Raw genomic sequence first — 13,408 nt, 5'->3', positions numbered from 1 at the left:
CAGCTCAGTCACTCAAACCTGATGTGCTGGCAGCTCACTCACGGCTGGTGGGCTGGCAGTTGACTCACGGTTATTCCTTGAAATTCCATTTCAAGCAGGGTGCAAGGCCACCAATTTCAAATGCAGTTTCCTACCATTTCAACCAGGGTGCAAGGCCACCAAATTCAAGTGCAGTTTCCGACCACATGAAGCAGGGTGCAAGGCCACCGAATTCAAGTGCAGTTTCATACCACTTCAAGCAGGGTGCAAGGCCACCAAATGCAAGTGCGGTTTCGTACCACTTCAAGCAGGGTGCAAGGCCACCAAATTCAAGTGCAGTTTCATACCACTTCAAGCAGGGTGCAAGGCCACCAAATTCAAGTGCAGTTTCATACCATTTCGAGCAGGGTTCAAGTCCACCAAATTAAAATGCAGTTTCATACCATTTCATGCAGGGTGGAATGCCACCACATTCAAATGCAGTTTCATACCATTTCAAGCAGGGTGAAACCACCATAAAACCACACAAATCACCACATAAACACCACTCACTGTTCAGTGGACATTCAGTGTGTTCAATTGATTCACAGCTCAGACAGAGTCGTGATCTCTCCCTCCCCCATCTGGCAGAGACTGAGCCACACCCACACTGCCGGGTTTTATAATCCCTCCCCCTCCCACCGGAAGGGACGTGGCCTTCATGACGTGATTGACAGGAGAGAGATTCTCAACACTTTTTAAACACTAATAACACTTTTATTTTTCATTGATGGGAAGAATCCTCTGCACCAGATGAGCGGAGGGGGGCTGAGTAAGATGGCCAAAAATCACAGTCGTAAGTGGTAGCGTTTTATCTAAAATCAATATTCAGTGCAAACAGGAAGTTGTCAAGTTTAAACTTTTAATCATTTGCCATTTCAAACCAACCACCACCAACCATTTGCTGTGCTTTATTTCAAACCAACCACCACCAACCATTTGCTGTGCTTTATTTCAAACAAACCACATTTTCATTTTCAAACCACATTAAGGGCATTCAAGGTCTGTAAAACCACACTCACAGTTTAATAGACATGTGTTCAGTGTTATTCACCGCTTAGACTGAGAGACGTGACCCTCTCGCTCTCTCATCTTGCAGAGACTGACTGAGGCACTCAACACTTCCGGGTTTTATAGTCGCTCCGGAAATGGCGTGGCCTTCAGGAGAGAGAATCTCAACATTTTATAAACACTAATAATCCTTTTATTTTTCATCGATGGGAAAAATCCTCTTGTCCTGCACAGCGGAGGGGGACTCTGAGTAAGATGGCCAAATATAATATACCATGTGTTCAAAAGGGAACTGCAGATGCTGGAATATCGAAGGTACACAAAATTACTGGAGGAACTCAGCGGGTGCAGCAGCATCTATGGAGCGAAGGAAATAGGCGACGTTTCGGGCAGCTCTGAAGAAGGGTTTCGGCCCGAAACGTCGCCTATTTCCTTCGCTCCATAGATGCTGCTGCACCCGCTGAGTTCCTCCAGTAATTTTGTGTACCTATAATATACCATGTGTTCACCAGGGGCACCCATAATTAATCTTAGTGAGATGTCAAAAATGTGAAATGCAACTGCATTTAAAGTGGTATGTGTAAATTATACAGGTACCATGGTCATGTTAAAATACTCCTTACCTTGGGTCTTGTAAGTCCTTGATCGCTCAAACCTTCATCATCAACATCTGCTTTCCTGTTGTATTTCTTTGCGTTGTTGTTTAGCACATGCGAATTTGCTTTCAACACATGATTTATCATGTGTAAACAATAGGTGTGGCGAACTTCCTCTCCATTTTGTAAAGCTGTCCTTTCTGGATAATACAAGTCCTTGTAAGCATTCATTATGGAGAAGAGTCCTTGTTGTAATGGCGTGAAGAATTTTTGTTCATTTAATTTGGCTTTTGCATGGGTCTGACTATTTAATTTAGGCCATGTTGCTTCGAGAGGTTTCTGGAGGTGGAGATTTTCCAAATTTTCACATGATAACTCTTTGATGGAAGTCTCCTTTAATAGTGGGCTTGTCCACACCAGCTGCCCAAGAGAAGTCCACTTTCCAAAAGAAAAAGAAAATGTAATGATATGGCAGTCACATTCATCTTTAGAGGCAAAGAAACCTTTTTTTTTTTTTAACTGGCCCCAGAGCCCCAGAGCCATTTTATGTGTAGCTCCTCTTATATGATAATTTTTTACTTCTTATTTAAGCGGTTCAGTGCTGAGAAAGTCATTAGATCCAGTCTTCTGTCAATCGTCACTAAAAATCAAAGCACTTAAGCAACTGTTACAGCTGTGGATGAAAACAAACCACAGAAGTGTAGCAGTCGGTGCGGGTGCCCAGTTGTGATTGAAAAGCAGAGATCCTGCCTCCCCTCTATTCTATCTAATGTTCAATTACTGAAGGACAACCCTGAAGAGCTGGTTCAAAGGAAGATCGGAGAACACCGTGTTCTTTGTTTCATTTAAATATGGCTCACCCATGACTCAATTGGTCCTGCCATACACTCATGAGTACTCCATTTATCTTATAAACCATATGCAGAGCTGCCAAGTTTTGTCAGAGCATTTCAGTATTCTAGTACAGGTGCACAACCTTTTATCCGAAGATCCAAATAACGAAAACCTCCGAATAGCGGACATTTTTTCGGTCCTTGAAGAAAGGTCCTTGAAAACGTTCACCGAGGGCGGCCCGCAGAGGTGACAGCGGAACCTCCGGTCGGTCCTCGAAGAAAGGGGAACTAAATCCCCATTCATAAAAGAGAAGGTGAGGGTATATTGCGCGGGAGGGTTAATAATTGACAATATGCTGCTGCCTGCCCGCTGAGTTAAAAAGTTCCCACGGTAGACTCACGATACACAGTGTTTCGTGAGTCTTGCGTGGGAACTTTTTAACTCAGCGGGGCAGGCAGCAGCAGATTGTCGCTCGCTTCAGTTTCACCTCACCTACACCCCTCTGCTTCCCGGCCATGTGTGTGACCGTTCCCTCCCCTCTCCAGCTCCCCGCTCATTGCACCGGCGCGGGGGCTTTGCACTGTCTTCATGTCGGCGAAAACAGCAGGTCAGTGCCAGTAACCGGAGACGTCAGGACCAACGGGACACCGACCCCCAGGCCCACCGCAAGCACGGAGATCCCAGAGACCCACAGCCAGCAGCAGCCCAGCCCCGTTCCAACTCCAGAGGAAAACTGCAAACTGGCCGGAGACGTCAGGACCACCAGAAGCCGTTCCACGAGCTGCGCCCCCTCATCGGGACACCGACCCCCAGGCCCACTGCAAGCACGGAGATCCCAGAGACCCACAGCCAACAGCAGCCCAGCCCCGCTCCAACTACAGAGGAACCTGGGTTGCGGATGACGGGACGCAGCTCGGGGCGTCGTAGGGGCCCATCGGGGAGCGGGTTCCTGTTGGTCCTGACGTCTCCGGCCACCTGCCATCCTCCAGGAACTGTACCGCCCTTGCAGGAGAGTGGGGTTGTTTGCAGTTGCAGAGGGAGGGGGCAAGGGCGGTACAGTTTCCAGTTCCAGTCCAGGGGGGTGGCCGGAGACGTCAGGACCAACGGGACACCGACCCCCAGGCCCACTGCAAGCACGGAGATCCCAGAGACCCACAGCCAGCAGCAACTCCAGCCCAGCCCCGCTCCAACTCCAGAGGAACACGTAGGGGCAGAAGCTGATGGTGTGCAAGGTACGTCTTGTTCTTGGGGTGGCGGATGAGGGGGCGCAGCTCGGGCTGTGGGCAAACTGCCACTTGTCGCCGTAGCGGCCCATCGGGGAGCGGATTCCTCTGGAGTTGGAGGGGGGGGGGGGGGGGGTATTGTGCTGTTTGATCGCCCCCTGCTATCCCAGGGACAGGGAGACACAGCGGCTTTTTAGACTGGTGGGCAATCACTTCCAAAGTTCTGCCCACAGTCAGTACACCTCTCCTACACTGCATTTCATACAAACATTTATTCTGCAAGAAAAAACTACATTGAAGACTCAAACTCGCGACCGAGTTTACTGCCGGGATCAAGGCGCAAACTCGCGACCTTGCGGATATGAGCCGAGCACTCTACCACTGAGCCAGCCATTAAAATCTACGCTAAAAATTTTCCATTCCGAAGACCGACAAATTCTGAATTACGAAAAGTGTCTGGTCCCAAGGCTTTCGGATAAAAGGTTGTGCACCTGTACCTGAAAATCAGTATTTTGCTGGGGAAATTAGTATTTTTACGAGGTGCCAAAAAATGTTGTTTTTTATGTGCAGTCATACCCATGTAAGAGTACAAGAATGCATAACTTTGCTACCAATTGACATGTCTTCTATGCACCTTACTTGAGTGCATTCATTGTCATTTCTTTGCATACTGCTGTTTGAACAGCTGCTTCCTGCTTTCAGCACCAGATGATGATGCAGAAGCCATTTTGGAAGCCTCCCTCTCCCTCCCTCTCTCTCTCCCTCCTTCCTCTCTCTCCCTCCCTCCATCCATCCCTTTCTCCATCCCTCTCACCCTCCCTCCCCCTTTTCCTCCCACCCACCCTCTCTCCTCCTTCCTTTTTTTCTCCCTCCCTCTTATTCCCTTCCTCCTTCTCTCCGTCCCTCTCTCCACCCCTCCCTCATCCCCCTTGAGCCCACCCACCGTTCTGTAAAATCAAGGCCAATCCCAATGTAACTAACAATCCCACTCGTAACCTTTCACCACTAGGCTTATCCAGAATTCTATCACTGCCTGAAAAATAATCAAAGGCTCAACCACCACTGAGAAAGAGAATTCCAAAGACTCATTGTCATACGAGAATTTTCCTGAATAGTCTGTGACCCATAGCGCTGTGGCCATAGAATTATGTGTAAAGCCCATAGCGCTATGTTTAAAGCCCATAGCGCTCCAGCTGGCAGTGCTATTTTTAGAACCCATAGCGCTGTTGCCGACAGCTCTTTGTTTAAATTCCCACGGGTTAAACTGGCAGCGCTTGTTTAAACCTGGAGTGGGACAGGCAGCCTGGAGAAGGAATGGGTGATGTTTCTGGTCGAGACCCTTCTTCAGACTGAACTGAACTCGGTATTTAAAATCCGTATTTAACAACACAAAACCGTACATCCACATTCTAATCGCATTTCCTTACAAAATACGGTAAATCCTTACTACTTGGCAGCTCTGCATATGGAAGCCACAGGCATGGGGAAAGGCAGGGGTGTCTGCGTTATGATCAACACTTTGTTTTGCACTGATGTGACTGCTTCTGGCACCTTGTCAATATACTCACCACCCTCTGTGTGAAAATATTGCCCCTCAGGGTCTTATTAAATATTTCGCCTCTCACCTTAAACCTCTGACCTTGATTCACCTGGCCTGGGGAAAAAGTCAGGCTTTCTAGAAGAGTGATCACGTACTATACAAGAAGGCCAACTATGAAATCCATAAGAATATGAGGAATGCCAACAAAATACCAAAACAATTCAATCAAAACAGATGCCAGGTACCTGTGGCAGGGGCCCAAATCAAGGTTATCTGAATCTGAATCTTAGTATATTTGGCCCTTGATGATAAAATACCTTAGAAAAATAGGCCAGAACCAATTTTTTTATAACTTAAAGATTGAATAATCTGTTTATAATTACCTTGGACTGCATTGTGTTTTTGGTCTGGGTTATAGTTTTCAGATCATTGCTGTCTAGTTCTGTGTCCACATGCTGTTTAAATGGATCTGAAAAGAAAATCACATTGTTTTTAACAAAGTCACAAAAACTAATTTGCATAATTCAGCTATCCACCTATTTAAACAACCCTAACTTACTATGGCTCTTCTCTGGATGCAAAATGCATTATTAATGGACCACTATTAATGATTGATGCACACAGATACAAAATGACCCAGTTCCATATAAACATCCTGAAAATTAAATTAAAGCACCAAGTCTGTCACACAACCCTCAAATTCCCTTATCCTTCCAATGCTTATCTCACCCATGTTCATCTATACAATTTCACTATAATGTAATAAGATCCACATTTTTAAATGCCAGTTTGGTCCTTTGATAACTTATGAAGAACGTTAATTTTGCACATCCTCAAATGGATACAGGTTATTTCCCCCTCCGCTAAAAACTTTCACAATTTTAAATTTGGTCATATCTTTGACTTCTTATTTTTGAAGACTCAATTTGTTTTTGTTTATGATAAATGTTCATATAGACTTCTTTGTACAAATTCCAGTGTCAATATTTGTTATCAGAAGCAGAAATAAAGTCTAATCAAGAATTGATGCAGGTTTATCATAACTTTTATTTTTCAATTCTATTTCTTCCAAAATAAACCATATTCCTTGTTTCCTTTTCAAATGTTAAACCTGTACCACTACTTTTAATAGTATATCTGGGTGGAGAAAGGTGAATTGGATGACAGTTGATGGGAATGTGAGAGGGAATAGGTTGTGGGAATCAGTGTGTGTGTGTGGGGGGGGGGGGGGGGGGGGGGGGGGATACTGATGCCAATGCATTCAGTTAATTATAATTATAACTAAATTATAATTACATTTTAGCCATTCTCTTCTAACCCAACTTTCTTCCCTCCAGCCCTTTCCCCACCATAATCAGCCTGAAGAAGGGTTCCGGCCTGAAATGTCACCTATCCATGTTCCCTCGAGATGCGACCTGACCAGAATTAATCCAGCACTGTGTTTTGTAAATCAGCATTTGCAGTTTCTTCTTTCAACAACCATGAAGTCTAATTAACACAAGCACAAATGGAAATATTTAAAAATCCAACCTTCAGAACTGTGAGTGCAAGAAACTTCGTTTTCATCTACATTGTAGTTACTTTCTAGACAGAATTTGGCTTCATTCTTCACATCAGTAAAATCATCTTCCAGGTCATTGGTGTCTTTGTTATCATGTATCACCACATCATTTTCAAGTGTTTTCTCTGCATTACTGTTTTCGGCAGCACTGAATGAATCTGTTAACATGAATTAAAAATTTGGAAGGAACCGTAAAAAAATTAATGTAGTAGCAGATTGAGAATCCATGCTAGATAGAATCTTTATATAGATTTTTCTAATAAAATAATTTTTATATTGGATTTTCCATTTATATTCAGGCAATAGAAACTATTGGTAAAGTACCTCCTTCTCCTTGGCCATTTTCATCATCAACTTCACTGTCAACATCTGGGACCTCCTCCTCCTCTTCTTTCCTCTCACCATCTTCATCCTCTGCCTTTCCTTCAAGTTCACTTTCACTCTCACTTTCACTTTCATCAGCTCCGACATTTTTTAAGGTGGAACACAGGTGTTGGTAGGCAGTTGCTTGTTCCAAGACGGATTCTGTATCACTTGCTGAATCGGATTGTTCCGAGATGTCAGACTGAAAATATTTTAATGTAATTAATCTCAAAAATTTCTGTAACAAAAAATACTTTATGTATCATCAACAATTCCCCAGTATGGAGGAAAAATATCTTGAGTCTTTTCTGAAGAACATGTTCAATAACTTCAAAACACTGCCTTTCCATTGTTCTAAATAAAGGATACATCGGATCCTTTCAATTTTGCCTCCACTGAAATATCCAAATAATCTGTTTTTGCCACTCTTTGAGAATGGGAATTCAAAAAAACTAATAATCCTTGAGAGAATTTTTCCACTTCACCTCAGTGTTAAATGGATGACCATTATCTTTTAACAGTAAAATGCTGGAGTAACTCAGCGGGTAACATCTCTGGTGAAAATTGATAGGTGATGTTTCCAGTCAAGACACTTCTGCAGACTGGTTGTATTGGGGGGGGGGGGGGGGGGGGGAACAGGACAGGAAGCAAAAATAATATCAACTCAAATAGGAGCAAGCAACAGATGAGCTCAGGCAAGAAGGAGGTTCCCTGATAAGTAGTGTGAGCCCAAGAGGGTTGCATCGCTGCAAACTGTGGAACTGTTAATGTAGTTAGTGGAGGAAGGGGATCTTTAAACAGTGACAGCGAATTCAGCATTCTATCAAATGGGAAGATAGCCTATTCGGATCCTCCCTGTAAAGCACCAGATCCTCCCTGTAAAGCACCTTCATGATCCTGCATGTTTCAATCCAGTCCCCTCTCACTTTCAAATTCTAATGCATACAAGCCTGGTCTGTCCCACCTTTCCTCATAAAACAGCCCACTCACTCGTAGCATTGGTCCAGCAAACATTTTCTGAATTGCTTATGAGACACTGATTTAATTCCAGACTCCTCTCTCCAGCCATAAAGAAACAGCAAATAAAGGGAAGCTTGATAAAATCACTCAGTGGTAAATGGGAACTCAGTCTTCACGTCTTAATGGATTTTGTAGAAGCCTGCTTACTATTAAAACTGTGGTAGGTCCTGGCATGGTGCGCAAAGACCCTATAACACACCCGTCCCAGTGCCAAAGAATATCTATACTAATATCTATGATTATCTATGATTAATAGAAACTGCATCTCTGCTCATACGACCTCTTTTGACTATTGATTGCCCTTTTCTATCTCGCCACTGCCTTTGTTGTTGGATCGTCAGATATGCAGTTTTGGAGGAGGTTGGGCAAGTTGCTTTTTCGTCTGGTATAATGTTTGGAATGCCAATGACACTGTCTTTATAATGTACCATACACTCTATCATATCACAGATTCCACTCCTAACACATGCTCTGTGTACCAAATTTTAGCTGTAAACAGCTCAATTTTAGCTCAATTCTAGCTATTATTGCTTATTTTATGAATAGCTGCCCTTCAGATCTATCTGCATACACTAACTCTTTCCCTTGCTCATACCCCCTACTCTTTCCATGCATTTACAAAATTTCACCTCCCTCCCATTTATATTATTTATCCAATTCAGTTTTGAGAGCTACAATATACCTGCAACACCATACCAGCATGAGCATTCTAATACTTAACCACCTCTTGCTCCCACCTATCCAATGTGCCTTGTTAACGCCATTGCATTAATCTCCAATGTCATTCTTTTATCACTTCAATATATTCCTCTTTGTCAATATCGTACATTAGCCTTCCTACCTCAATTACTTCTGGGTCTGTTACTGGAAAAAAACTTTCGCATTCACTCAATTTGCACTTTTAAAAGCTTAACTGACTAACCTTTAGCCCTCCATACACTATGACATTCCTGCAACTGCTGGTCTACAGAAAATATATGGTGTGAGAGGAGCAAGTGAATCAAGATCAATATGGATTTAGCTTGGTCTTTGAGAACAAATGGTAAGTACTTAGATTAACTCACCAGTTCAACAATACGAGTTGGCTCGATTTTATCAGAAACCCTGTAAAATAATATCCAATAAGTTAAAAATTGGTCAAAGGCATCTTATGCTCTCATTTCAGAAGCCCAAATAGACTATTTTCTCTGCCCATTCTAGTTAGTCCACCCTTCCATTTACTCCAGTATCCAATCCCTACCTATGCAACCACAGGAAATGTAACACCTGTTCTTTTATTTCCTTCCAAAGCTCCAAATACTATTTCTAAGCAGTAATTTACTTTCACTTCTTTCAATTTAGTTGACTGTATTCACTGTTTATAACATGGTAACCACGAGAGGCTAGTCACAGATTGGGTTACTGTTTTGCAGAACACGTTAACTTAGTCCACACACATTCCCAAGCTTTCAGTCATCTGTGACTTTAATTCTCTGGCCAACTCCTTTTCAAACCTCAGTACCCTTCAATGTCAGAGTGAAGATAAGAGCAAAATGCAAAAATAGCATGTCCGTTTGGGAGAATGACATATCACGACCTTCCAAACAGGGTTGAGATCAATAACTTCAGGTAAACAACATTATTATTTCAGATATCCACCTTGCACAGAGTTTACTTTTGGTACTGAAATTATAGTCAGTTATTCTATTTTCCCTGTTAAATTTATTGCTGATCAATCAATATTCATTTTTGTGTCCCATTACCATCCTTTTTTTTCCAAGATTCAAGAGAGTTTATTGTCATGAGTCCCAGATAGGACAATGAAATTCTTGCTTTGCTTTAGCACGACAGAATTATAGAAGGCATGAATACAGAACAGATCAGTGTGTCCATATACCATTGTATTAATATATACACACATGAATAAATAAAACAGATAAAGTGCAAATAAACAGGTAATGGGCTATTAATGTTCAGAGTTTTGTTTGAGTTGAGTTCAATAGCCTGATGGCTGTGGGGAAGCAGCTGTTTCTGAACCTGGGCTTTGCAGTCTTCAGGCTCCTGTACCTTCTACCTGAAGGTAGCGGGGGGGATGAGTGTGTGGCCAGGATGGTATGGGTCCTTGATGATGCTGCCAGCCTTTTTAAGGCAGCGACTGCGATAGATCCCCTCGATGGTAGGGAGGTCAGAGCCGATGATGGACTGGGCAGTGTTTACTACTGTTTGCAGTCTTTTCCTCTCCTGGGCGCTCAGGTTGCCGAACCAAGCCACGATGCAGCCGGTCAGCATGCTCTCTACTGTGCACCTGTAGAAGTTAGAGAGTGTCCTCCTTGACATACCGACTCTCCGTAATCTTCTCAGGAAGTAGAGGCGCTGATGTGCTTTCTTTATAATAGCATCAATGTTCTCGGACCAGGACAGATCTTCAGAGATGTGCACGCCCAGGAATTTGACGCTCTTGACCCTTTCCACCATCGAACCATTGATATAAAAGGAACTGTGGGTCCCCATCCTACCTCTTCCAAAGTCCACAATCAGTTCCTTGGTTTTGCTGGTGTTGAGGGCCAGGTTATTGTGCTGGCACCATTTGGTCAGTCGGTCGATCTCTCTTCTATAATCTGACTCGTCCCGATCAGCAATACGTCCCACAACAGTGGTGTCGTCAGCGAACTTGATGATGGAGTTTGCAATATGACCAGCTACGCAGTCATGAGTATAGAGTGAGTACAGCAGGAGGCTGAGCACGCAGCCTTGAGGTGCTCCCGTGCTGATTGTTATCGAGGCTGACACCTTTCCACCAATTCGAACAGTCTGTGGTCTGTGAATGAGTAAGTCGAGGATCCAATTGCAGAGAGATGCGCAGAGACCCAGTTCTGCAAGTTTGGTAACCAGTTTAGAGGGGATGATTAAATTATTATTATTAAATGCCGAGCTGTCATCAATGAATAACAGCCTGACATACGAGTTGGTGTCGTCCAAGTGGTCCAGAGCGAAGTGGAGAGCCAGCGAGATCGCATCCACCGTTGATCTGTTGTGGCGATAAGTGAACTGCAGTGGGTCCAGTTTTTTGTCGAGGCAGGAGTTGATTTGCCCCATGATCAACCTCTCAAAGCACTTCATCACCACCGACGTTAGTGCCACTGGTCGATAGTCGTTGAGGCACGTCACCTTGCTCTTCTTGGGCACTGGTATAATTGATGCCCTTTTAAAGTAGGTGGGAACCTCAGACCTCAGAAGTGAGAGGTTGAAAATGTCCGTAAAAACTCCAGCCAGTTGGTCCGCACAGGTTTTTAGAACACGACCCGGTATACCATCAGGTCCAGGCGCTTTTCGAGGGTTCACCCCTCTGAAGGATCTTCTGACGCCGGCCTCTGTGACTGAGACTGAAATACCATCACAGCGAATGGGAGCTCGAGAAGGCATATCAGTATTCTCCCTATCAAAGCGTGCGTAAAACGCATTGAGCTCGTAAAGGAGTGACGCTACGCCGACATATGAGCTACCTCCTGATTTCGCCTTGTAGGAGGTGATTGCATTCAGGCCCCGCCACAGGTGCCGAACATCTGTCTCATCCTCCAGCTTGGAGCAGAAGTTCCTTTTGGCCTTTTTGATGGCCTTACCAAGGCCGTATCTGGACTTCTTGTAGACCACTGTATCATCAGACATGTCTGGTCTTCAGGAGAGTGCGGATCTCAAAGTTCATCCAAGGCTTCTGATTGGGAAACACTCGGAAGGTTTTTGTCGGGATGCAGTCCTCCACACATTTTTTAATTTAGTTTGTAACGACTGTGGCATATTCGTTCAGGGCCGTCGCCGAGTCCCTGGACATTTCCCAGTCTACAAACTCCAAACAGTCCTGGGGTTGTTCCTCTGCATTCTTGATGGTGGTGTTGCAGTGGTCGAGGGTGTTTGGTCCTCTGGTGCAGCAGGAGACATGTTGGTGGAAGTTAGGGAGCGATTTCATAAGGTTTGCTTTATTGAAGTCCCCAGCTATGGTGGTAAACGCCTCGGGGTAAGACGTCTGGTGTTTGTTGACCACGGCGTGCAGCTCCTCCAGTGCCAGACGGACGTCTGATGGGGTGGGATGTAGACCGCGGTCAGTATGATGGAGGTGAATTCCCTCGGAAGGTAGAAGGGACGGCACTTCATCGCCAGATGTTCGAGGTGTAGAGAGCAGGAGTTGGACAGGACTGCCACGTCTGAGCACCACGCAGAGTTGACCATGACGCAGATGCCCCCTCCTCTCCCTTTCCCAGATGCCTGCGTACGGTCCATATGGTGGATGGAGAATCCTTCAGGCTGGACTGCTGAGTCTGGGGAGCTGGGGGTGAGCCATGTCTCTGTGAAACAGAACACAGAGCATTCCCTCAGTTCCCTTTGATAAAGCAGTCTTGCCCTTAAGTCCTCCACTTTATTTTCAAGGGACTGTATGTTGTCCAGTAGGATGGTAGGGAGAGGGTGTCGAAGTCCCCTGCACTTCAGTCTGACCTGAAGTCCTGCCCGTCGGTTACGTTTCCAGACACAATGGAGGCTTCCCCCTTGTTTCCAGGTACTGTACTTACTGTACCTGCTGTTTCTGCGAACCTGCGCTGAACCGGGGATTCCCTTGCAGACGGCAGCTCCAGCTCAGTTTTGATTGGGGATTCCTCCACAGACGGCAGTTCCAGCTTCGTTGCTCCCAGGAAATCCTGCTCGTCGGCTCTGGAGGTGTTTCCAGGTACAGTCTCTTTGATTCCCAGTCGGGTCGGGTTCTCTCCAGCGGTCCAGGGAATGCTTGCAGTCGGAGGCTCCCGCAGCTGCGGGAAATCGTGAAATCACTAGTGCTTTCAGGTGCACTAGCAGCTTGTCTGTTACGGCGCCGATTTCTGCTGTTTTTCCTATCCAGGTAAGTTGCTTGTTGCTGTAGGTAATCTTCTTCTGTTTCTTCTTCTGTCCTCTTTTAATACGTACAATAAACCAAGAGGGTAACTGGGAAGAAGATGGGACCACTCAAGGATAGAATATTGAGATCAATGCGGGTACACTAAACTGCTCAGGCAGTTTGAGATCAAGAAGGGCGGCTATCGGATTTCTTGAAAAGCATTGAGGTGGATAAATCTCTAGGGCCTGTTGGAATCTATCCCAGGTTATTGAGAAAGGCAAGAGAAGTGACAGCAGGGGTTTTAACGCTGATCTTTGTATTCTGTCTCTCCACAGACAAGAACTCAGTGAACTAGAAAGTAGCCAATGTTTTACTCCTTTATTTAAGAAAGGAAATAGGGAT

At 44.8% G+C, this 13,408-nt stretch overlaps 1 protein-coding gene across 1 annotated transcript in view; it reads right to left on the bottom strand.

Annotated features, from left to right (window-relative positions):
* utp25 (UTP25 small subunit processor component) overlaps window positions 1–13,408 on the bottom strand; it is a 43,660-nt gene that overhangs the window by 14,637 nt on the left and 15,615 nt on the right. Inside the window, exons 2-6 of the mRNA XM_033025587.1 lie at window positions 9,231–9,270; window positions 7,108–7,348; window positions 6,753–6,941; window positions 5,606–5,691; window positions 1,653–2,063 (exon numbers count right to left, since the gene is read on the bottom strand). Of these exons, the coding sequence (XP_032881478.1) occupies window positions 1,653–2,063; window positions 5,606–5,691; window positions 6,753–6,941; window positions 7,108–7,348; window positions 9,231–9,270 (967 nt within the window). The remainder of the gene's footprint in view (window positions 1–1,652; window positions 2,064–5,605; window positions 5,692–6,752; window positions 6,942–7,107; window positions 7,349–9,230; window positions 9,271–13,408) is intronic.

Source organism: Amblyraja radiata, chromosome 8 (assembly GCF_010909765.2).
Source record: "Amblyraja radiata isolate CabotCenter1 chromosome 8, sAmbRad1.1.pri, whole genome shotgun sequence".
NCBI lineage: Eukaryota > Metazoa > Chordata > Chondrichthyes > Rajiformes > Rajidae > Amblyraja > Amblyraja radiata.
The sequence above is the reverse complement of the archived record's forward strand: the minus strand, read 5'-3'. Positions and strand labels throughout refer to the sequence as shown.